Here is a 25,825-nt window from a genome sequence, read left to right on the forward strand (position 1 = left end):
AGAACAGATCATTAACACCAAATTAATTTGCTTTGTGAGAACTGATACAAAAGAGAGGATGGCTCAGGAGTGGGAATTAGCTGGCAGGGCAGAGGAAGGTGCCACTAATTCCAGTGACAGGTTTGAGTGCTATTAGGACAGGCTCTCTATGGGGAGAGCTGGAATAATTTTTTTAATGAGGAGGAAAATTGGAAGCAAATACTTATGTCAAGGCATTTTTTTAATTGGTGTTTATAGAAAACAAAAAGCATTTGGTGTTTGGGAGTAAGACTTTGGATTCTCGTGCCATCAAATGATTGTGAAGTCATTGTAAATCATTTGAATCTATCTCTGTCTCAATTTATCAGCTGCTAAAAAGGAATTTCAGCTTAGGGTACAGGCTGTATTTTATAGAATGCTTTCAGGTACTCTGGTGCATGCTTGTCTCTAAATGCCAGAATGAGTGTGGGAGAATGCTAAATCCATTGCTATGGCTTCTTTATTCCCTGTTTGCAGATCATCATGGTGAGGCTGCAGAGGGTGACATTCCTGGCCTTGCACAACTACCTGGGGCTGACCACGGAGCTCTTCAGCTGTGTAAGTTGGGGAGGCAGGCCCTCAGCTGACAGGGCACACAGAGGTTTTCCTTCTTCCAGAAGGTCATAAAGCAAATGCTACATATTAATTTCATAATGACAGTGCTTGAGGACTGAGGCACTTGTAAAACCAGCCCATAAAACCCAGCCTATGCTGATGCCTGGGGAATTGGTGGGGAGGCTTCAATTTCCCAAGTGCATCATTCCAGAGTGATGTGTGTGCTCTGCTCAGTGCCTCAGCACTTCTGATGTTTGCTAATGATGTCACCTCTGTCTGGAGCAGTGGGAAAAACGCTGCACCCGTGGTGGCAGAGGGTCAGGAAATGCTCCAAGAGTCCAGCTGGGAGTCCCCAGGCCCTGCTGGGATGCACTGAGGGAGCTGCAGATCCCAGGGCCAGCCATCCTTGGGGACCTAGGACTGATCAGCACACCCTGAGCAGTAGCTGATGGACTGTGCAGGCTCCAGGGTGTGGCACCCGTGTGAGGGGTGGCTGATGTTTGATGTGATGTGATGTTTGCCTGTCCCCTTGCTGCTCCCAGCAGAGCCCAGCCATCCCACTGATCTCCCTGAGCAGTGTCACCACAGGAGGCAGCACCAGCAAGGCAGGGAAGAGACAAACGTCCAATGCTTTGGAGGAAGATCGTGGAGAGAAGTTTGAAAAGTCTGGGGAAGCACTGGAAATGGGTAATGCTGCTGGAAACATGGAGGAACTGTCCTCTGGGATCTTCTTTAATTTTTGTACTACTTACAGAATCCCAGATTGGCTTGGGCTGGGAGGGATCTCTAAGCTCCCCCATCCCACCCCTGCCATGGCAGGGACACCTCCCCCTGTCCAGGCTGCTCCAACCTGGCCTTGGGCACTGCCAGGGATCCAGGGGCAGCCACAGCTGCTCTGGGCACCCTGTGCCAGGGCTTCACTGCCTTTAACAGTAAAGAATTCCCCTCCCAAATCCAGTCTAACCCTGCTTTCCTTCAGCTTGAGGCCATTCCCCTCTGTCCTTTCTCTACATTTATTCCACTGTTGATATCACTGCTATTGATCAGAGGGGTTTTATTTTATCAGTGGTTCAGGATTGGCTTAGATTAATTTCAGATTGAAACCTTTGGATAATCCTTAGCTTCAATGGGGAAATATTACTGTGTTCTTAATGATACTAAGGAATGAAGGAAAGGGAAAAATAAGTGATTCCTGATTTTCAATGCAGCACTCTAGACACCAGCAGAAGAATTGCTGGATAATGTGTCTTTTCAGCATAAAGACTCAGTACTGAAGGTACAGCCAGGAAGATAGATGAAATCGAATAATTAAATCAAAACCAGGAAAAAGGTTTAAGCAATGTTTAATGTTAGTGTTTCAGAATCTTTAGGTCAGCCTTTAATAGTGGGTAGTTCAAGGTTCTTGTTGTTAATGAAACTTGCTTTATAGGGGATACCTTGTGTTTACAACATTTGTTTTTAAATTTCAGATATGTTGAGGATTTCTGGTGCAGAAAACTCTGAGCATGTTTTCAGAAGAAGCCTTTCATCACCTCCCTATGCAGGGTCTACAGAGGCTTCTAGTAAGTAGTGCTTGGCAAAATTGTGGGAAATATGTAATTTATCTAATCATGGGAGAAACCACATGATCTCTGGAGTGCTGGGTTAGATAATTTTCCTGTTTATGGTGGATAATCATCTTGCAGTCGTGTTCATGGTAGATAATCATCTTGCAGTGGTGCTGCTTCCTAACTCATTGGTCAAAAAATTATTTAGTAACAAATGGCTTGTTATCCCAGAGAACATTCCCTTGCTGTCATTATCAGCAATGGGGAATATCATCTGGCTTCCAAGACCTGCAAATGAAGAGCTTTATTAATTGGTATTACTGAAACAAACTGAATTATGATGATAGGCCATCATCTTTCACATAGAAGATGACACATGTTTCTTGCTTGGCTGATTGTCCCAAAAAGCACATTAGATGGCTTTGCTGCTTTTAGAGGAATGTTCTTTAGAGTGGATAATAAAGGTGATGGATCATGGGATGCTCTGAGAAGACATTTATGAGACTGAGCTGGTTTGATGCTGCAGTATCATTTTGGGGAACTTTAGTTACTCCTCTGTAGACATTTTCCTCTGGGCCTGGTGTTTAGGGCAGCTTTGTGTTCCAGGATGGAGAAACTGGAGTTCTTGGGGGAATCACAGAACACAGGCATGTGTCTCTGTTAGATGAGTAATAAATTAACCACTGTGAGGCAATTCCAAGGTCATGCTCAGGTACTGTTAATAGAGAAATGCTTCATCAGTGGAATAAAGGTGCCCTGGGTACTTTAGAAGATGCTTTTATTGCTCACCATGGCTATGGAGTGACTTAGGAGAAAGGAACATGCTGTGAGGGCTTGAAGAGCTTGGAGACAAGAAGGAGGCAGCCAGGCTGAGGGAGCCCTCAGCACTGAGACCTTTCCCAGGGTAAGGTTTGTGTCACTTGTTGCTGCCACATGAAGTTGCTGCTGTGCACAGAGGAGAGCAATGGGGATTTCCTTCAATTTTAACATTGGAGGGCTGATTTGTTTCCTCCTCAGTTGCTGCTGGGCAAGTGTATGGAGTCCCACTTAGATTTTTTTCATGGTTTCCATGTTACTGTCCAGAGGGGTGGATGTGATGGAGATACAGGATTGTGTCTGGGGTCTTTCTGAGCCAGGGAGACAAATTGAGAGAAAATACTGACCAACCCACACAAGACTTGGCTTGGTTTTTATGTGTATAAGGTTGTTTTGCACTAGGAATTATGAAATGCACCAGCAGATCTGGTTTAGTGGTAAATTAATTAATCCTTGCCCTGAACACAGCCCCTTCCCCCTGGTAAAGGAAGCAGTTCAGTGAGCTCTACCTGTGACATTCTCAGGGACAGTCCTTGTGTGTCATTATGGAAGGATCCCTGCAAACTTCTCAGTGGATATGTCCATTTGTCCTTCCTTTCTCCTTTTATGTGTCATAAAAGTTATGCCAGGGTACACAGAGCTTAGCAGAGAGAGAAAATTAATTTTTATTGGCAGAAGGAGCGTGTCTACTGGGGTAATTATGATTTGCCTCAGTTAACAGAGCTGATTTCTTCTCACTGTTTAGCTGGCACAGAAGGTGTCTTGATGTCTGTAATGAAAAGATCAAGATCTTGCTTCAGATTCTGTTCCACTGTTTACTGTGTTTTCAGACTCCATGGAATATTGATCATGTTTATTATTAATTCAGAGAGGAGAAAACTGTTAGAGTCATACAAGTGCTGTTATCTCAACATCTCCTTGATTTGCTTCTTGTTAAGAATTAATAAACACTGCTAAAAATTGGGAGAAAATACTTCTGCCTCAGTTGCTTCCAGGGCTGGCTGTAATTTGTTCTTCTGGTTGTTTTTTGTGTAGTTATCTAAACTGAAACAGCAGTTGTGTAGATGAGAGAATGGGCTTCTGCCAGCTCAGGTTACTCTGCTTTATGTGTGGAGAAAAATAGAATTAATTCATTGAAGCATCGGGCTGGGGGACAGAGGAATTAGAAAGCAGAAATAGAACAGTGGCACCTTTTGGATGTAACAACTTCACCCCTTCATTGTCCCTGGAAGCCAGTCTTCTAACTCTGTTTTTGAGGTTGAACAGGAGTTGCCTTTTATTGTTTTGGTATTTTTCTCCCCAAGGGTTGGAGAAGCTGCCGTTCCCCAAACCCTGAGGTGCAGCACACATGGCACTGGCAGAGCTTGGCAGGGAAGAGCTGGGAGTGCTGTGGGGACTGTGGCTGTTGCCATGTTTGTGCAGGGGATGGGATGGGATGGGATTGTTCCACCCCCATCCCAGCAGAGTCTGGGACACCAGGTGCTCCTCACACAGGATCCAGCCCACTCCTGTTTCAGCGGCTCCATGTGCAGCTCCAGGGCATTCCCAGTAATCACTGGCTGGGCAGCACAGCTCAGGGAAGGCTCCTGCGTTCAATAGCAGTTGAGTAGAGCAGCTTTCATTCTTAAAATGCCTCCTCCTTCTCCTCTGCACGGGATTTAAGGTGCAGGGCTGGGTAGGAGATGCTTTCCCTGTCTGCAGGGCCAAAACTGCAGGGAGTGTTTGGGCTGAAGCTGAGTGTTCAGATGGAAAATGCACTTGGTGTGTTGGGGCTCAGGAGTCTGACCTTGGGATTTGGGGCACAGGGAGTCAGATCAGCTCATATGGACCTGCTCTTTCTACTATCCCACTTTTATAGCTGAGTTAGGGTCTTTAGTGCTTCAGTGTGTAGGAAATTCAGTTCATAGCATTAACAGCATTACTATTGATGTTTAATTTTTATCTTATCTTGTAAGTTCTGATGATGATCAGCTTTGGGCCAACTTGTTTAAAGGCTGATCATTGAATGACTTTATTATGATCCCAGTGGCAGGTTTGAAATGTGCAAGGATCTGTTTATATTTGTAGATCACAGAATTACAGTTAAGGTTGGCAAAGACTCTTAAGATCTTCAAGTCCAGCTGTCAGGCAGCACCACCCTCATTTCACCACTAAACCGTGTCCCCAAGTGTCACACCCACATGTCCTTTGAACATTTCCAGGGGTGGTGACTCCACCCCTGCCCTGGGCAGCCTGTGCCAGTATTTTACAATCCTTTTCATGAAAAGATGTTTCCTAATAGCCAATCTAAACCTCCCCTGGCAGAACTCAAGGGCATTTCCTCAAGATGGCATAGGAAGAGTGCTCTGAGGTAGATCTAAATTTTTGTGGCAGTGGTGTAGACATTGTTTGTGGCCTAGGAAAATTTCAGTCAGGATTTTCTCAGGCTGTGAAAAGTACACAGTTCTTGTTTCTCATAGACAGCTAAAACCTTCCCAGGTTGTTTTGAATACACAGCTCTGGGGCTGTGGACATTCTCAGGCAGAAAAAGAAAAACATGGATTGAACACCTGTTGTTTTAGAAGTAATTGTACTGTGAGTATGTGACAGAGATTGTTTCTTATTCTGTCCAATAATTCTCTGTTCTGCCTGAGCTTTGTGATCCTCATTATAAATATGTCTGTGTTTTGGTCAGTAAATGGCCTCTTCTCTGGAAGCTGCCTGTGTGCTGTCTTGCTTCCCCTAGCTTGATGCAGCACAGTGGGATTCTTCCCTTGGCCTGCCTGGGATGGGAGATGGGAGTCGAACCCCTTCAGAAATAAAAATTGTGGTTTTGAAATTAAATTTATGGCTAGCCCTTCATGGTAGGGTGGTATTATCACATGATCATAGATCACAAGGATGTAAATGTTGGCTCCAAAAGCCAACTTCCCAAAGCTTGGGGCAATCCTGGGCAAATTCAGGTGTGTGTCTCTTGGGAGGGACACGTGGGGAAAGAATTCAGAATTAAAATTTTGAAATTATTGGATGACAGAATTTACCAGTCAGAAAAGACTTTTCCAAAGGGCCCAGCTTATGCCTGAGCAGCAATTTGTATTTATAAAAGCAAAAGTGTAAGAACAGTGTAGTGACTGAAGGCAAAATGTATAAGGAAGAAAATGTAAACTTTTCTGAATAGTCTATTTTAGAGCTATATTAGGCATAGAAATAAGATTGAAGTTATTACAGATCTATTCATTAAAGGAAATTGGAATTTCTGCATGATTTTTAAACTCATCTGTAAATCAGGCTGTGACTTCCACAGATGTGGAACTGAGTAGAAAATATGCTTAATTTTTCCAAAAAGGCTTTTAAAACAAATAAGATTTATTCAGCAGATCCCAACTTTTCTACAAACCCATCAACACCTAGAAGGAGCAATAGATGAGCTCAGAGGGTGAGCAGCTCTCACAAATGTGGAAATTGGCCCTGAAATTTAATGTTAATGCTATGAAAGATTTCAAGGATTTCTAGAGTATGGAAAATAAGATGCAGCAGCTGATATGAACCATCAGCAGCATCACTTCAGGCAGTTTTGCAGAAAGCCATAAAAACATCTGAAACTTAAAAGTTATCAGGAGTTCCCTCTCTGCAGTGCTCTGACATTCTCAGTGGACAAAAAGCCCCACAACAAACCTTCAGATAATGACTGTACCAGAGTGGATGTGGGAATTCTGGGACGTGTTGTACACCTGAGTTCAGATGGGAAAATTTCAAGTTCCAGGTCAAAAGGAACTGGGAAATAACAGGAACATGAAGGTGCCACTTGCTCAAATTGCTCCACTTGGTGTGTTTCCTGCTGTTTCTGAGAAGCTGCAGTGCAGGAGGTGCTCAAAGCAGGATTTTTGTGTTCTTGCAGACAATTCCAGCGGTGCCAAGTCTGACATGGACATGGCCTACGAGAGGGCCAGGGTGCAGCTCTCCCCCGAGGACGGCGCTGGCAGCCCCACCGTGGCCAAGGTGGGTCTGTGTGGGTGATACAATTCCTCCAAAGCCATCTTCCCCTGGCCCCTGGAACTTGCTATAATAGATAAGGTATCTTGGATACCAAGGTTGAGCCAAATTCCTTAAGAATTTGGTCACTCTCCAACACTTTGGAAGATAATTGGTTAGAAATTAGTCTGTGTAATTGGTCAGTTCACCTTTAGAACTTCTCACTTAGATTGGATGCTGTTCTTTGTATAAACTTTTATTGGCTGTAGTTTGAATCCTCCCTGAACCTATAAATATGGGTGTCTGCCCTTTGTTCTGAGAGAATCCTGCCTGACTCCCTTTGCATGAAATAAAGATTCTTGTGGAATGTGTCAAGTAAGGCCTTTCTCTGCTGGCTAAATGTGAGCTTCTGAGAGATAGCTAAATGTTAGCACTCTCTGCTCCTGGTAAATACAACCAGGGACCAAAAAAGAGAAAGCCACAGGTCTGCTCTGCTGCTCCCTGAGAGCCCAGCCTGCCCTGCCCTTCCTTCCCTTCCCAGCCTCGTTCTGCTTGGAGCCATTTCAGTCTTCTCCCTGCCTTCAAAACTCTGCCCTTGCAGCTCTGTGTGAGTTGGGATATTTGGATTTACAGAATCCCCAAATGGTTTGGGTGTGAAGGGACCTTTGAGCCCAGCTGGTCCTATCCCCTGCCATGGCCTGGGACTCCTTCCTCTACACCATCCAACCTGCCTTGAATGTTTTTGTATTATTGTTTTTTAACTTAGGGGTGTTTCAATAGATTTTAGTGGCTGTCACATCATTTTAATGCACAGCTTGAGATTCTGTAGAGATTCATGTGGTGAGCAATGGGAAGCCACTGCTGCAACTTCTAACATGTTTTCTTGCCCTGATTTATGAAATGGATTATTTGGATTTGTCAGACTATGCTTTATGTGTGAGAGGTACTTTACAGCAAGGAATTAAAAACTTGTATCAGCTGTAGGTTTCCAGTCATTATTTATAAGTCTGTTTTTGTTTTTGTGGTCTGCTTTTTACAAATACTGACCTGGAAGTCAACAGCTCAAAAACACTCTTGAATTATAAAACTGCAGCTTAAAATCTGGAATGAAACTGTTGCTCACTGTGACCTTGACAGACATTTTATCTTTTCCTCCATCTTTGTGTACAGGATTGATAAAGTTTTAGTTCCATCAAGCTGGCAACAGCCCAGTTTCTGAAGTCTCTTATTCCTTCCCTTTCACAAGCTGTGATGAGTAACTTTGTTTGATTCGAGTGTCAGGCTGTGCAGAAAAATACAGGGATAATGAAGTTAGCAAGCTGTTGCTTTTTTGGAAACCTAGATTTCTTTTTTTGCAGACCACCAGTTGTGGTGGGCAGAGAATGCAGACAATAAAGGCAAATTTTGGCCAGGTAGGTGCCAATTTTGATGTTGAAACTGATGTTTGATGTGTTTCTTGTCTTTGCAGTCGATATTGAAGAAGACAGTGACAGTGACAGAAACTCCTTCAGCAGTTTTCCATTACAGTGCTGTGCAGGACTCCTGTAACAGCAAACACATTGATGCCATCGTGGAAGCAGCAAAGAAAGACCTCTCATCCCTGATGAAACTTGATGTGAGTTATTGCAAGGGAACTGGCTTTGCTTCTGCTTTTTATCTCATTCTGCCAGGAACTGAAAAGTGGGTTTGTCTCCTCACTGTGCTGGAGATGGGCTGGATGTTTTATTCAACAGGCTGTTGAAATCATTAGAAGGGCTGAAATAAATTTGAATTATTCTGCTATTTTAGCAGACCAGGCTGGAATGCAGTGCATGAATCTTCCCTGTCTGTGTGCAGACTTAGCCCTGCAAGCAGCACATGTGCAATTCCTGCCACCTCATTCTGTGCTCTCACTGAGTGTGGGGAGTTACCTGAAGGTTCAGGTGATTGCTGAATCCATGAATCCTGGTGGCACTGCATCCCAGGGAGTTGTTTGGGTTTGGAATTGTGTCCCTGGCACTGGCAGCATCTCCAAGCTGGGTCCTGTGCCCGTGGCAGGGACTGTGCCTGATCCCTGCTGAGCTCAGCCCCTGCTGAGCCCTTTGGTGTTGTAAGGATTGAAAATGATTGTTTTCATCATTCCAGTCGTTCCAGATGCATTTCATTATGGAGGTGTGTCTGTTCATGTGGATAATCAGACAATCTGGGAAAGCTCTGCATCTGTCTGTCAGTCACACACATCCTTGGTTTGTTCCAGCCTGTTCTGCAATATTTCCAGTCTGCTGCTGCTGCCAGAGGCTGGGCACAGCTGCTGCACCTCCTCCCTGCCTTCAGAGCTGTCACCAAACAACATTTACTAGAACTTAAAAAGATTTTACTTCTAGATTTCAGCATTTCCTTCTGACTTCCAAAATTATTCCCCTTGCAGCTTCAAAATCCCTGTCAGGGTCTTTCAGCCCCAGTTGTGAGGCTTGAGGTGCCTGTTCCACATCATCACTGATCTGAGGTCTCTTAGTCTGCAGGAGCCTTACCTGTCTCATTATTTTAATTTTCAGGTTTTTTCAGGCATTTATATCCTCTTGAAAAGCTACAGACTATTTTAGAATAGATTCTTGTTGCAGAAGGAGTAAAGTAGGACTTTGTCTATTCTGTTCTTGATCCAGCTACCAGATCACAAGCAAAAATTCCAAGATTACAGATGTTCCTGATTACAGCACTTTTCTTTTAGTCTAGAATAAATTTCTCAGTAATTACCAAGTAGCAGTTTAGATATAAAGTTGATTTCAACAGTGTCCTCAAAATGCAGCACTTAGTAGGCAGAGTTTGTAACATGAAGATCTAAATAACAGTGAAATAAGGTAGGATTTTCAAGCACCCTAGTTTTTCACAAGCAAATTAGAATCTGGTGGGATGTGGCCAAGTACCAGAAATGTCATTGAAAGTTCAAATTTTTTCCATGTAGGAATAGCAAAAGTTGACTCTTCCACAGGCAATGCAAGAAGAATCTTACTGTGTACAAAATATTTGTGTTCAATACTGCTTACATGAAAGAAAATGAATTGCTGTAAGCTCTTCCCTTAAAAAATGGAATCTTACCTGGATGGAAACATTTTAAGTTGTAATGTTTCAGAGCAGCCAGGCAGAGTGAATAAAATTGAGATGTTTTAATGACAGATGGTAGGTTTGGGGTTTTTTGGTTGTTTATTTTTTTTTCATGTGACAGAGAGAGGGGACAAATGTCTCTAGGAGAGAGACATTATTTCAAATAGCCTTTAGATAGCTGACTTCAGAATTAAAATTTCCTTTTTTTCCCTTTTGTTTTAAGTAACTTGAATTCCTTGGATCTCTGGCATGAATAGTTTTCAATTCCATACAGTTTTTGTGTGTTTTCAGCTTTATCTGCAGTTCCAGCGGGGATGGTTAAGTAGTATTTCAGGGCATCTCTTCTTTGTGAGTTACAAGGGAATTTCATTTGACAAAAATATTATTTGTCCCAGTTAATTATTGCTTTATTTAAATTGTTTATAATTGGTTTGTGTTTTCACTTCTGTACTGTAAACCCCTGCTAAATTTTTGCCCAGAAATAACCTCTGTTGCTTCTTATATTTGCTGTTGTAACCAAATTTGTTGTTTCCTGCTGCAATCACTTGTTAGAGTCCTGCAAGGAAAGACTTGCTGGAAATGGAGTTTTTGGGGTAATGACTTATTTTTGTGACTAGGGGGGGAACAGTGCAGGTTTTTAGCCTAAACCCTGTAACTGTGCAATGCTGAATTTGGGTTTTAGCCTAAACCCTGTAACTTGCAATGCTCAATTTGGGGTTGTTGTCTCACCCATCTGAGAGATAAGCTGGATTTTATTTGTCAGCTCTTTTATTGCTTAATGGGGCAGTAATAGCACAGCAAAGGAGGATCCCAAGGTCTGCTTGGAGGTCACTCAGTCCCTTCCATGCCTGAGGCAGAATCAGATATTGCTAAGTCATTTCTGGCAGGTTTTTGGCTAAGCTCTTCTTAAAGATCTCCAGTGCTGAGGCTTTCACAGCTCTGAGTACAATCTATCCCACTACTTAAGTAGTCTCAGACATGAAGAAAATCTTTGCAGCAATTTTTTTTTTGAGCTGATGCAGCTTGATAATGCTCTTGGTAAGTAGAGCTCATGGGGGAGCCTGAATTCCCCTACTGAGAGGTACTTTCAGAGTTACAGCTCTGGCTTTAAGAATAGATAATACTATACAACCATAAATGTCTAAATATAGAATAAACATTATAGAAATTAGTTGAGTTGCTATTGCTGAACTGAAATATTTTGACAGGTGCTTGTCAGGTTCTCTGCATTGGATATGTTCCCATGAAACAGATTGGCTTTAATAAAACTATTTTTGATGAAAATATGTTCTTTTATCAGCAGTAGGTATAAAAAATAATTGTGATTATTTCACTTGCACTATTTTTTTCAACCCAGAATGGAAAATGTCCAGCCTGGCAGAACAATTACACTGGTGGAGTGTTTACATCTCTGCTGTGCTGGTCTCCTACTGGAATGGAGTTGATGACTGGGGTCACATTCTACTCTTGTGTCCAATTGATTCTTCTTGTGAGTGCAGCTTTTTGTGCTTCTGCCTCTGAGGCAGAGCCTGGGCACAGCCAAATACCCAGGGAAGCTGTGAGAGCCAGGACTGTGCTGCCTCTCCTCAGCTAAAATGTGAGCTCATAACTGAGCCTTGTTTTCTGCCCCAGCCCATTCAGGGGTGGTGATAAAATATTGAACTTCAGAAGATTTATAACAAGGCTGGAGAGGGACTGTGGGCATGGAGTGACAGGACAGGGAGGAATGGCCCTAAGCTGAAGGAGGGCAGGCTGACATTAGATACTAGGAAGAATTCTTTATTTGAAGCATGATGAGGCCCTGGCACAGGGTGCCCAGAGCAGCTGTGGCTGCCCCTGGATCCCTGGCAGTGCCCAAGGTCAGGCTGGATGGGGCTTGGAGCAGCCTGGGACAGTGGGAGGTGTCCCTGCCTGGACTGGATGAGCTTTAAGGTCCCTTTGAAACCAAACCAGTCTGTAACTCTGATTTGCTGGTTTGGGTTATGCCAAAGCAAAGGTGGCCTGAAGCATTGGGGTTTGATCCTGACTGCACACAGCAGCCCAGATTGTGTGGGCAGTTCTTTGAGATGGAAAGGAAAGTCTCTCCATCCCTGTTTGTTTGTCTGTTGTGCACTCAGGGTTATAGTGGTGAAAGCAATGTTTGGATCAAAGGAATTTTTAGGTTCAGCTAGCTCAGCTTCTTGACATTGCAAGGGGTTGGAGTCCAAACTGAGGGTGGCTTTTGGGAAGACAATTTCCTTCCATGTGCTTCTCAGCTGGGAGTGAAATTCCCACTTTTCTCTGCCTGAGCACAGGAGTTTATGAGTTTTGGGAAGCTTTTGTTGTGCAGTGTGTATGAAAATCTGCTCTGCATGTACAGCACAGCTGGGCTGAGTGCCCAGGACTGGGCTGGGACAAAGCCAGTGTTGGATCCTCTTGTTCAGTTACTCCATGATGTAGAGAGTCTCCTCTAATTTTACCTTCCTTTCAAAGTAACTTCATGTTTCATGGTTTTCATGCCTTCTGATACAGGTCTGTTTTCATTATAGACCCTTTAAAGAGTCTGAAGGGAAAACTGATAAGTAGAAAATCCTTAAGAATCCAAGTGTGATCAATTAAAACGGTTAAAACCTTTTTTTCTCTTCTGGAATAAATGTCTGGTGCATAGAAAAATATAAAAATAGGTGCCATATTTTAAAGAGATTCAAGTACTTGTAACATGGTCTTGACTATTATTCTTACTTGCTTTATTTGGATGCTTCCTCACATTCTGGGACCTTTACCTGTGCACAGAGCAGTAAATTGTACCTCCCACCCCTTTCTTCTGCAGAATCCTGCATTGCTGAACGGCAAAGTGACGCTGCATCAGGTCACTGCTGGCACTGTGCTGTCCAGGCAGGGAGATCAGGTGAGTGTGGCTCAGTCTGTGCCCCTCCAGGAGGTGTTTATACACACTGATGGCAAATAAACCATTCCCTCCTGTCCCCTGCCAAGCATCTCTTTTGGAGGTGAAGCACCCAGCTCTGGGCCTTCTTGCACACAGGGCTGGTGGAGCCAGAGTGGAGCTCTGGTGCCTGGGTGTTGTCAGCTCTGAGGGACCTCATGGGAGGGTGTGGAGTGTCTCACCTTCATCCTTCCTCAGCAGCTCTGGGGACTGGGAAACCTTTTCTCACACCCTGCACTTTGGGTTTTTGTGATGCCACTCAGTTGCAGTAAAGCCCTCATATGAAACCAATCCAGCATAATTCATTTACAGCAAAGTGTGTTTAGGATATAACAAGCTTCATTTATAATAATCCTGTGTAAATAGAGGAGCTTAAGCAAAGCAGATGATGGGCAGCTCCAGTTCCAGTGCTGGGTTCTGCTCTGCTGACCTGCCATGCCCCTCATCCTGCAGCTGTGATTCCCCATTATCTCCTCTCCTAATTCTGCTGTTATTTCTTGGTATCTTGAAGATGCAGCTTCATTTTTCATAACCACCCAAAGAGGAACCCGTTTTTCAATATTGTGCCTGCTTAATTTTAAATATTCATAACCAGCTTTTAATAATTCACTATTGTGTCTTATTTTACCATCTAATTGTTCAAAAGCTATAGGGGAGCTTTCTGGGAAGCAGATCGGTCGTGATAGCGCTGTCACTGGGATAATTGCTTTTAAAGTCTTGGGGGATTTTTACTGAGCTTTTTTTTTTTTTCCCCATTTGCTCCAGGATGTCAATGTTTGCTTTGTGGTCTCGGGGGTGCTCCATGTGTACCAGAGGAAGATTGACTCTGAGGAGGACACCTGCCTGTTCATCACCCACCCTGGGGAGCTCGTGGGCCAGCTCGCTGTCCTCACTGGTGAACCACTGATCTTCACCATCAAAGCCAACAGAGACTGCAGCTTCCTCTCCATCTCCAAGTCCCATTTCTATGAGTGAGTCCTGCCATTCAAACACACATGGATCTGGGGGTTTTAAAGTATTTTTTAGAATTTTTTTTATGACTCTCTTGAATAAAGGACCAGGGTAGTGACTATCCCCCTGTGCTGGGTGCTGGTGTGGGGCTGCTCATCAAATCCTGGGTTTAATTTTGGGCCCCTCATTGCAGGAAGGACATTGAGGGGCTGGAGCAATTCTAGGTAATGGAATGGAGCTGGGGAAGGGGCTGGAGCACCAGGAGAGGCTGAGGGAGCTGGGAAGGGGCTCAGCCTGGAGAAAAGGAGCCTCAGTGGGGACCTTCTGGCTCTGCACAACTCCCTGACAGGAGGGGACAGCTGCGGGGGTCAGGCTCTGTTCCCGGGGAACAAGGACAGAGGAGAGGGAATGGCCAAGGGAGGTTCAGGTTGGATTTTAGGGAAAATTTCTTCAGTGAAAGGATGGTCAGACATCAAAGGCTGCTCAGGCATTGGTGGTGCCACCATCCCTGGAGCTGTTCAAAACATGTGTGAACACCTAAGATGTGGCACTTTGTGATATGGTTTAGAGGGCCTGGGGGTATTTGATTAAAGCTTGGACTTGATGCTCTTGGGAGTCTTTTCCAACTCTAATGATTCCATAATTTTAAATCCAAGTGTTGGATGTCTGTGCTGCTGCAGGTGTATCCCTGCACTTCATGGGGTAGGTTCAGGTGTGTGGATGAGCTGTGGTCCCTCTGTCAGGTGGTTTAACTCCAACAAAAAAGCAGTTCAGGGAACATGGGAATATTAAATGGTGACATCTTTTTTCAAGGCCTATAGAGCACTTGACCCAAGGGAGTAGGAATTATGGCCCAAGATTTAAATACCTCATAATCCAAATAAGAAAGTCTGCCCAGAGCCTGCAGTTTACTGGGTTAATTGCTGCTTTGCCAGGCCTTTTCTCTTGCAGTCATTTTTCCTTTTTGCTGGAAAACCTCCCCAGTTCTGTTCCCAGACAGAGCCAGGGAGCTGGGTGTTGTAAGTGACTGGTCTGGGTGTAATGGTGGGTTTTTAATGCTCACTAATAGAACAGGTTAAAGAATAATTCCCCTATGCAAGACACGTTCCTTCCTGAACCTTGGAAGTAACACCTGACTTGGGACTTAATGCTTAAAGGGGAATATAGGTAATTAAAAATCCAATATGATGACTGTGGTTAGCCTTGTTGCCAATAATAATGATTAATGCCCTTGATTTATTCTGTGATCTTGTCATTTAGAGTTAGAATTAGTTCACACACATAATTTGTGCGTGAACTAATGCGCAATTTCCTTTCATAATCTCATTTTCCAGCTTCTGGAATGTGCCATGAGTCCTGAGTCACATGGAGGACTTCTGGGGGGTTGTGTTTTATAGGCAGCTGTGATGTCCATCTTCCTGCTTTCTAAATAACTGTAGTTGTTTGTACTCTCGATCAGCTCTCCCCCAGAACCCTTATTGTGGGAATTTGGTTTTCCTACCCCAGGCAGGAGGCTGTGGAACTGTACATGCTGTGCTCAGCAGGTGCTTGTTGATGAGCTGTGTTTTCCCAGGCTCTGAGGTGGTTGTCAGCTCTTTGGCCTAATTTCTGAGAGATGCTTCCCACTTGTGCCATTCCATGTGGTGCCAGGCTATTTCTTCTAAATGGCCACTTTTTCTCTCTGTCTTTTTCTGCTGTTGTTTTCCTACTTGTTTCTGACTTCAAACTTCATTATGTTGTCTCAGCCAGCCAGGCAGATTACACTTTTTCTTCCTTTTTTATTTTATTTTTTTTTAAACCTTGTTTTTTGCTACTCAGGGCTAGAATCTCTCTCATTTACTGAAGCTCATTTTCCTGAGCTTTCTTTTCTCTCTCAAGAACTGAGTTACCTCCTGTTCATTCCAGCTTACCTCTCTGCTTCCATTAACCCCTTACCAGTCAGGGATCAAGACCCATCAGTGTATCACCTCATCATAATTTTTGGGTCCTTTCCAAATCTTTTTTTTTTTCCTTTAAAGTCTATTATCTGTATTATCTGTTATCTCCATTTTACAGGCTCTGTGATATTCCAGCATTTCATCTTCACAATTTGTCCTGAACCCCAGGCTTTATGGCACTTCTTATGCCTGGGCCCATATTTAAAAGTGACATTGGAGAAAGGCTTTGAAAAGCATCAGGTTTCTTCTATTGGTTCATTTTTCCTTTGAACTCTATGAGAAGGAAAAACTTGTTAATAAAATAGGATGTAGTTCTGTTTGCCATTTTAATGTGAATTCTATGTTCTTAGTTCCACAATGTTCAGCTTTCTCCTTTGCCTGGAATCTCAGAGGAATTATTTTTTTCTTAATTTGTTCATTTTTCTCTTAGCTTATAGACTAGGTGAAATTTGGCAAGAACTTCTATTATTCTCCAAAATTTCATCCTTTTCCTGTCACATGTGTTTCTTCTTTTCCTCTCTGCTGCTCTGGAACATTCTGTGAGCTTTTTCTCAGTAATTAATGAGAGGGTGAAGCAGGAAGCATAGGGTCAATGTTTGTCATGAGGCAAAGAGCACAGTAATGGAAGGAGCCTGGCATGGAGAATTGAGTGTTGGATATTGGATGAAATCCTTCCCACTGAAACTTCAGGGCAGGAGCCTTTTTTGTGGTGCTGCCATAAGTAAATGGCTGGCTGTAGATGCAGAGTGTGAGTCCAGGGGTTTGCTGGTTTGAAAGCAAAACCAGCGAGAGACTCCGAGTCAGAAATATAACTTAATAGGAAACAAAAATGCATGCAATAGTACAAAAGAAAATCACTGGCAGAGTCAGAATACACCCTGCTAGTTGGGGTGGTGGTAGCAGTCCAGATGAAGTGAAGTGGTCTTGTTGAAGTAGTGATCCTGTAGGAAGGTCTGGTAGCTCTTGTCCTCTGGAAACCAGTGGGTAAGAGCAGCTTTGGTGTTCCAAATCTCAGTTTTTATCTGGGTAGGAAATGTTTGGCTCCTCCCCCTGGCTGGAGCATCTCCCAATAGGATGATGGAATTTTATCAGTCATACACTGGGACTCAGTGACCCATTAACAGGGGATACCTCCTGGATGAGGGATGGGCTGTGGAAAAGATAAAGAACACTGCCCCAGCTGGTTTAACAGCTGGCCCATTAACAGAGGATATCTCCCAGGGAGATAAGGATCACTGCCCCACCTGGTTTAACAGATGGTGATAGAATCCATACTTTTGGTCAGATCTTTACATTGTAACCTAGGACAAGGGGCACAAGCTGATGGTGTGGTGAACCCAGGGCTGATTCCATGGAATGTGCCTACAGTGCTTTGGGAGCTGCCGCTCCTGGTGTGCGGTGCCCTCGCAGCAGCTCCTGGAAAATGGGAATCAAGTTGTCACCAGGATCTCCTGAGGGAATAAATTCAGGATCTGGGCTACCAGTGGCTCTCTCACATTTTCTGCTTCTGTAATTTTGACCGTTTGGAGGCTTAATCATGTGCACTTGCCAGAGAAGCAGGAAAGCTTTGATTTTTATTTGGTCTTGCCAGCTAAGCTGAAAATCCCATTGCAGCCACATCCCCAGGAATATCTGCAGAAGCTCCAGGCATTCACAGAAACTACTTAGCCCTTATTGTTATAATTGATGAGCTTTCTAGTAAAGAATCCTCAAAGTCCCTCAGAAATCTCTGCCATATGGAACTTTGGATTTTAATTCTCCCAGTGCCAGGCATGTGCCAAACAGAAGAGCAAGGATGTAAATGCTCACGTGAGAGGAAGGAAACTGGTCTGATAATGGTGGGAAAAAACCTCTTTTCTCTTCTCTTCTCTGCTAAGGGTGGGTCTCACCTTCTGTGTTAATTCTTTTGTAGAAGCTGATGGCACTGAGGGAACAGGAGAGCTCCAGGTGGAAATAAAGGAAGCCTGTTAGTTTGCATTTTGAATGTATTGAGTACTAAGATACATATGAGGGAGAAAATGAGTAAATGACTTTTATTGATGACAGCAGACACTCGGTGTGGGAAGAGACTTTGAGGGCTAAATAAGCAATTGGAGTAAAACCAATGAGCTAAACCATCCAGGAATTTTTAGGGGCTTTATTTAACTTTTGAATCTGCTGAGAGGGGGGATAGGGCTGGGTATTTTCCATGTGTCTGTTGGTCAGGATGGTGGGATAGCATGGAAAACCCAGAGCAGGAGAAGGGGATCAGGAGAGAAAAGCTGTCCTGCTTTTTGGTTATAGTGTTTGCTGGCTGGATTTTTAAGTGTTCTAAATGTAAGAACTAGTGTTCAGTTGAATTTACCTTGTAGTAAAGTGCAGGGATATGAGTGTGGTGAGTTCAACATGAAATAGGGATATGTGCCTGTGGATCTCTGCCTTTCAAGTTCAGAGCTTTTGATTGAAATTTTAGGCTTCATTATTGCAAAATTAGCAATAGAAGCTCTGGGTGAGGAGAGCAGTATCCATGGAAAACTCCATGTGTGCTGCACTGTCCTGCAGTCCCTGGTGGCTCTGGGCTCTTGCTGCAGCAGTGGCAGTAAAGAAAAGGAGAGGCTTAATGTAGAGGTTTTACAGGAACTCAGGATCTCTGGACAGCTAACCATTGAGATTAAGCAGAAGCCACTTTATTGTTTTCATTATGCTCTACTTGTATGTTCTAAAATTACTGTCCATGCAATCATGCAGTACTTGACTGGTGCCTCTATCGTGTGCACCTTGCCGGAAATGGGATTGGTTACAGTCCAGTGCTTCACGGCCCTTCTATATCTTAGTTCTTGCAATCTTGGTATTCTGTTTTTTCAGCTTCTTCTTTACCAATTTAGCAAAACTTACATTTCAATATCCTTGATGAATTCCAGTGTGTTTGATAAGAATAACTAAAAATGGCTTGGCTGGTGCACCTGGTACACACTGTGGCCCAAGGTGTTCAAATACATTGCTGCAAGACTTCAGGGCAGTTTCTGTGCCACATCCAGGCACTGCAGAGCTCCTAGTCAGTCTGCTTTTGTTTTTGGTCTTGGATTGTGGATCTCTGCTTGGGCTTTCTCTGATTCAGGTTACAGTGGTCCACAAGAACTGTAATCCAGTTAGGGAACAAAGAGTGACGGTGCTCCTTCCATCTCTTCCTCTCTTCCTCTGTTGTTCAGGGGTGAGGTTAGATACAAAGCTGACATGATTTGTGCTCAGAGAGCACAAATAATGGGGTCTCCTAAACAGATTTTCTTACCCATCTGTTCCCTTGTGAAGGGAACATGGATGCAGAAAACTTAGCAAGGAATCCCAAGAGGTTCCAACCAGGCCAAGTGGGATCAGTCCAGGGATGAGCAGATGGAGCAGCCCTGGGAGAGGGACCTGGGGGTGCTGTGGGCAGAGCTGGACCTGCCCCAGCCCTGAGCCCCCTGCCCTGGGCTGAGCCCAGCGTGGGCAGCAGGGCAGGGGGGATTCTGTCCCTGTGCCCCTGGGCTCAGGTGAGACCCCACCTGCAGAGCTGCCCCAGCCCTGGAACCAGCACAGGAGGGAGCTGGAGCTGCTGGAGAGTCCAGAGGAGGCACCAGGGGGATCAGAGATGGAGCAGCTCTGCTGGGAGGAAAGGCTGGCACAGCTGGGATTGTTCACCTGGAGAGGAGAAGCTTTGGGGTGAGCTCAGGGTGGCCCTTCAGGGCCTGAAGGGGCTGCAGGAAAGATGGAGAGAGACAATTGACAGGGGATGGAGGGACAGGACACAGGGAATGGTTTTAAGCTGCCATAGGGCAGGACTGGATGGGATATTGGGCAGGAATTGTTCCCTGGCAGGGTGGGCAGGGCTGGCACAGGGTGCCCAGAGCAGCTGTGGCTGCCCCTGGATCCCTGGCAGTGCCCAAGGCCAGGCTGGACATTGGGGCTGGGAACAGCCTGCTTGTCCATGAGCAGGTTTCAGTGCAGCTCCCTCATCTGTGTGCACTTCTCATACTGGGGCTGCAGACACAAATCTACTCTTTGTGAGTTACTATTTCTCTTGTGAAATAACTATTTTAAAATAGTCTGCTCTTGATGCTGCACAGGAGCAGGAAAGATAAGCTGCCCTAACAGGGAGAACAACCTGACACTTGTGTGATCCATTCACCCCTGGGAGTGCTTCAGGAGGTGTTTGAGTGCTCACTCCCACAGTGACAGGGTGAAGTGATCTTCAGTCTAAAAAGAACAAGAAATTAGATATTCCTGAGCAATTCCCAGGTGTCTGTGAGTGATTTTTGCTAGGCCTCACAGTCAGTGTGGAGTTTGAGGTTGTCCTGGCAGAACCTTCTCAGTTTTTCAGTTTGAGGAACGTACTGAAATACATGGTATCTTTATTATTAGAGACTTTTAAGCATGACTAAAAACATTCAGTGTGAAGATTGGGAGCTTTATTAGAAGATGCTTCAGCTCTTTGTGATCTTTGCAAGAGAGAAAAGGGAATATTTGAAATGCAGAACAGGTGTTTTATTTTTAAGGGCATCAGACTTTACATATAAAAAGATTGTGATGTGATATGTGGGGGAAACTGAGCACGAGCAAGAGACTGAGATGGGCAAACAGCAGGGAGGGAAGATCCTGAGAACAGGATGAACATCTTCCTGAGTCATGAGAGGCCTGTGTGAGGGGGGAAATGAGGAAGGTGGCTCACACACCAGAGCTCACCTGGCTCCTGTCCATCCTGCTGCACTGGGAGAGGGGAATTGAGCCAGACAGAGGACTGGCATCCTGCTTCTAGGACAGTGCCAGCTCTGAGTGCCATTTAATTTGGGCTGGCCTGGAAGCTTGGCAGCCCTGTGTTTTGTCAGAGTCCCTGCTGAGAGTGGTGGTGGCAGGAGTGGGGTGTGGCCTGGGAATTGCTGCCCAGCTGCCTGGGATGTGGTGCCTGTGGGCAGCTGTTCTGTTCTGGGGAGGTTCACTAACACTTCCCTTTTTCTCAGGATTATGCGGGAGCAGCCCAGCGTGGTGCTGGGGGTGGCCCACACTGTTGTGAAGAGAATGTCCCCCTTTGTCAGGCAGATTGACTTTGCTCTGGACTGGATGGAGGTCGAGGCTGGACGAGCTGTTTACAGGTGAGGTGTGGACAAAACTGTATGTTTGTTGAAATTTTCCTACTCCATGAGCTGTGCTCCCTTGGGGATGTGTAAAATGAGAACCTCAGGCTGTATTTATCAACCATTCCATCGGGTTTATTTGTTTGCCTAATTTTGAGATTATTTTCTTTCTGCAGTACCTTCAACATTGCTTCAGTCTCTTGTTTCTATATGTTGCTAAATTATTTTATACCATTCCTCATCTTTGCTGTTGTCTTGGCAAGCTTTTTAAGTGATATAATTGATTAGGACACAGTTCCATGTTCTGGTGGTAGTTTCTGCATTGTTGAGGGCATGAAGATCTATTGCTCAGAGGTTTTCAGCCTTTCTGAAATAAACAGCAAAACTCAAAGGTAATTCAGTTAGGCTTATTCAGCAGTAAATTGAAAACAGGAATTTTGTGTTTAAGGGGCAAAAGTTACCTTGGGAAAACTTAGTTTTATGGATATGTACTAGGATGCAATTGAGCTGTTATGTGGTTGCTGCAGTGGTGGGAGAGTAGCAGTCTAATTTAGAACATGATCTGTATAATTGTAGTTTTTATAGCCATACCTGCAGCACCAATGCCAGTGGAAGTTTTGGATTACTCTGTGCATCAAAACACTCCTAGCTGTCAATATCTTATTAAAATCTTCTGGAATTCCTTGCATTTGTTTTAACTCCACCACCAGAAGTGTGGCATTCCCAGCAGCACTCCTAATTGTGGCAGCTGGATACAGCAAAAAGTTCTTGGTAGGCAAAGGTGAGTGCACTAAATCTGGAGCCTCTTGGTGGTCTTGCTTTTTGACTTGCAGAATTCCTCTGCACATCCACGTTGACCTTGCAATGGGAATGAGATCCTGAGTAACCAGCAATGAGCCTGTGGTGTCCGCTCGGGCCTGCTGACACCCTGGTCATCCCCTTCCAGTCCTAACATGGAAGCCCACACTGGCCTGGGTTGGAAAGGATCTTAAAGTTTATCCAGTGCCATGGCAGGGACACCTCCCACTGTCCCAGGCTGCTCCAGCCCCAGTGTCCAACCTGGCCTTGGGCACTGCCAGGGATCCAGGGGCAGCCACAGCTGCTCTGGGCACCCTGTGCCAGCCCTGCCAGGGAACAATTCCTGCCCAATATCCCATCTAACCCTACTCTCTTTGAAGTCATTCCTCTTTTTCCTGTCACTCCTTACCTCAGCTAACTGTGCACAACCTGTACATTTACACATTAAACCTATTTCCAGTCACCTTTTCACAAGTTCCTGCTCCGTTCCTCATTTCCTCCTTAAGTCTCAATTAAACCCTTTCTTATGTCTTCCAAACCAGGCAGGGAAAAAAATCACCAACTAACTCAAAACCTCCAGATACATTTGCTGAGCAGGGATGTTTTCTTCACGCTGGTGCTTGGTTGTTTCCCTGCAGGCAGGGTGACAAGTCTGACTGCACGTACATCGTGCTGAACGGGCGCCTGCGCTCCGTGCTGCGCAAGGACGACGGCAAGAAGCACCTGACCGGGGAGTACGGCCGGGGAGACCTCATTGGAGTGGTGAGAGGGCACAGGGCCTGGCCAGCTGGGAAACTGGGACTGGCTCCACGCCACATGTCGGGTTGGTGGTGCTCTTTAAAAGAGCTGAGCAGTTTACAGTTGCTGTGAAGTTGTTTATTGTAAAGGTGCATCGGTCTCAAAAGGCAAAAAGTCCCGAGTGTTAAAGTCCATGCTTGTAGTAGGCAGATATTAACAGTTCTTACCACCTCCTTCCACAGGGTGAACCCAGCTAAGGACAGCAGCACAGGTGCTTTCAAGGAGTAGATGTCCCTGTTTGGGCACCATTTGTAGTAGCCAGGATAGCTGTTAATGTGGTTGGTGGTAAAGAGGCAGGAAGGGCCTTTGTATGAGTTCCACTGAGATGTTTATTTCAACCATGTGTGTGTGGACAGTCCAGGGTCAAAGGCAAAGGCAGACCTTGTGGTGAGGGTCCAGGTTAAATTACATGAAGTGTTCAGGGCAGGGGGAGCATCAGAGACCAATTACCAGGGGACATGGGGGTGGCACAGAGCTGGGTTAGGGCGTGGGAGCCGACGGGGAAACAGGGTGGGAGTGACAGAAAGACTGAGGGACAGGGAAGGGACAGGGGGAAGCCAAGGGAACAGAACAGGAGTACATTGGCATTTGCTGTGAGAGAAGCTTTTTGTGTCTCCCTAACTGGGAATGCCCCTCAGTGTCTCCACACGTGCTAAAGGCTTTTGGCATAGAGTCCCAAATAGAAGTAAAGTCCCGATTAGAAGGGCTGGAGTTACAGCCTGGTGCAGAGTCCTGAGCAGAGGCAGAGGCTGCAGCCTGGTCCAGAGTCCTGAGCAGAGGCAGAGGCTGCAGCCTGATACAGAATCTCAGAGGCAGATGCTCCCTGTTTTTTTTTTCTTCTATTCTTTTCTTCTTGTTGTTCTTCTTCATGTATTGGTAATGATAATGATGACAGCAGAGGAAAGGAGCGCAAGAGACCTCTCACTCCAATACACAGATTCTTAATTACAAATTACCCAATGAGCTAGAAACACAAATCTGAAGTGTTTCTTCTAAATCTATTAGAATTCTAGTTTTATAATACAAAACTTTACATATAATCTGGACATACGACCTGTCTGTTCTATCTGAAAAATGTAAGCAATATCCTTACTGTATTTTTATGTCCAAAACTAAGTTTTGGAGCTTTGACTGAAACTTGTTTTTGAGACTTGTTTTCTACACTGATATCTAGGACTGTGTTTTTGAGCTCTCACTGCAGCTTGTTGATCTCTCTCTGAGGAACTTGGAGAGGTCTCTGTTTTTCAGACTCCCAAAAGCCAAACACAGTCTTGCTCCCATCCCTTGTTAATCTTCCAAAGTTGAAAAGGCAGAAAACTCCCTCCTACCTGGAAAGTTTTTATCATGGTTGGTGAATGGGGTTGTTAGACTTGGTTTGAAAAGAAAGATAAACCCAAAAAAGGTCACTACCAAGCCAGCAGCTCCTGCCCAGTGCTCCTCTGTGCCATGGGTTACTTTGCTCCCACTGAGAGCTGTGCAGCCTGTTAGATCAGGGCTGGGGGAACTACAGGAATGTGCACTCACTGGGGATTTGAATAAATTTAGTGCAAAAGGAGGATTCAGTTTGGATGAGCCCCCTCCAGAAGTGTCTAGGCCAACCTCTTCAGAGTTAACAGAGCTGACTTCAAAGCTTTCAGGTTTTTCAGGCAGTGTGTAGTTATTATAGCTATTAAAGCAACTGTTCACTTCAAAATTGTAGTATTCATCCATGTTTAATTTCTCTCATGTTAACTTTTGTTTTTCAGACCTAGTTAACAGCAGAAATAGGAGTCATAAATATGTGTGGCTTGTTTGATTTTTATACTTAAAATCAGAAGATTTCTGAAGTTCTGAGCTTGTTCAGGCTCTTTTCTGCTTTCTGAGCTGAAAAATAAACACTAAACATCTGTTTATAGGCAGAATTAACATAACTCTGAAGCCAGAAAACATGTGAATTGGGATCAGTTCTATGGGAAGAAACTCATTTTTATGAGAATGATGGGGAAGGAGAAGTCCAAGGCTCCTTTTAGAGAGCTGATCCAGAATTTTACCTGTGTAGTACATGAGGTAGATGGTGCTCCCAGCAGAGGCAGGGCTAGGCTGAACTCCTGCTTGCCCCATATTTGATATTTCCATGTGTGCAGTATTTAAGGATCTCTTCCCACACTCAGTGCTGCTCTGGCTGAGGGGTTATGTTGGCTTGGGGTTGTGTTTGGAGAAGCAGGTCCATGCTGGAATGTGCTAAAGCACATCCACACATTTTGTTTTTTCCTTTCTTTGTGATACCTCATTAAAGGTAAAATGACGTGGTTTGACAGGAACTAAAGCTGCCATCTTTTGTGACTAATCACAATGGTGTGAGGCATTTTGGTGTGTGAAGAAGGGTTTGTCAGTTTTGTCACATCCAGGCATGTTCCTGCTTTCCTCTGCCCGTGGTGATCTACACCTTTTCACTGTCAAGCTCCTGGAGTTTTGCAGAGCTTCCAGGTTAAAAACAGACCTGTTCTACTTTCTGAAAGCAGTTTTGAGTGACAGGGCTGCATATGGTGCTGAGAGGGTGGGCAGGCCCTGGCACAGGGTGCCCAGAGAAGCTGGATCCCTGGAAGTGTCCAAGGCCAGGCTGGATGTGGACAATTGAGAGAGAGATGGGGACTACTGATTGGTGATCAGAATCTGATTTACTGTGAGCTACATATGCTTATACATGATTTTCAGAAAGGCTAGTAACTTTTTACTGCATTCATTGGGTTAAACATCACACAGACAAACTTTACATTTCTACTTAGTTAAATCTTCTTGCAATCTTCAAAGCTCTGTTTGTTCTTGCCAAGGCATCTTGGTTATCAAACTGCATGTGCTAATAAATCCCCAGTGCTATCAGTCTCTGTTACCACAGCTGGACACTGGTGCTTGGAGCAGCCTGGGACAGTGGAAGGTGTCCCTGCCATGGCAGGGATGGAATGGGATGGGCTTTAAGGTCTCTTCCCACTCAGTTTTTTTACAATTCAGTGGTTCTATGAAATGGCCTAAGCTCTGCCTCCCTGTGCAAGGCCTGGTGCTGGTTTTTGCAGGCTGGCCCAGCTGTTTATCTGGGCAGGAAGGAGGAGGTGGATTGCTGGGTGCCCTGGGCTGTGTTTGCTGTAACAGTGCCTTGTTTGCTGGTGAGTGCCCAGGCAGGAATACAGAAATACCCATGCAGTTTGTGCCTAAAGCACAAGGCACTGTTTTGGATCCACGTTGTGACATGAATCATGTTGGAGACTTTAGTGACTCTGTGGACGTTGTCATCTCCTTCCTGCCCACAGCTCCCAGCCCCACTGACTCACTCTGCCATTTGTTGGAAGTGTCTCCATGCTCTGGCAGCCTTTTGCAAACATGGGGGAG

At 44.8% G+C, this 25,825-nt stretch overlaps 1 protein-coding gene across 2 annotated transcripts in view; it reads left to right on the plus strand.

Annotated features, from left to right (window-relative positions):
• PNPLA7 (patatin like phospholipase domain containing 7) overlaps window positions 1–25,825 on the plus strand; it is a 127,740-nt gene that overhangs the window by 15,987 nt on the left and 85,928 nt on the right. The window contains exons 11-19 of one of the 2 annotated variants that reach the window (XM_033077574.2): window positions 496–576; window positions 1,116–1,260; window positions 2,043–2,135; window positions 6,814–6,914; window positions 8,356–8,502; window positions 12,778–12,855; window positions 13,657–13,862; window positions 20,753–20,884; window positions 22,303–22,426. In XM_033077574.2, coding sequence (XP_032933465.1) covers window positions 496–576; window positions 1,116–1,260; window positions 2,043–2,135; window positions 6,814–6,914; window positions 8,356–8,502; window positions 12,778–12,855; window positions 13,657–13,862; window positions 20,753–20,884; window positions 22,303–22,426 — 1,107 coding nt within the window. The remainder of the gene's footprint in view (window positions 1–495; window positions 577–1,115; window positions 1,261–2,042; window positions 2,136–6,813; window positions 6,915–8,355; window positions 8,503–12,777; window positions 12,856–13,656; window positions 13,863–20,752; window positions 20,885–22,302; window positions 22,427–25,825) is intronic. The other variant, XM_033077575.2, reaches the window with a different exon arrangement.

The sequence above is a fragment of the Catharus ustulatus genome, chromosome 21, assembly GCF_009819885.2.
Source record: "Catharus ustulatus isolate bCatUst1 chromosome 21, bCatUst1.pri.v2, whole genome shotgun sequence".
In the NCBI taxonomy this organism is placed as follows: domain Eukaryota; kingdom Metazoa; phylum Chordata; class Aves; order Passeriformes; family Turdidae; genus Catharus; species Catharus ustulatus.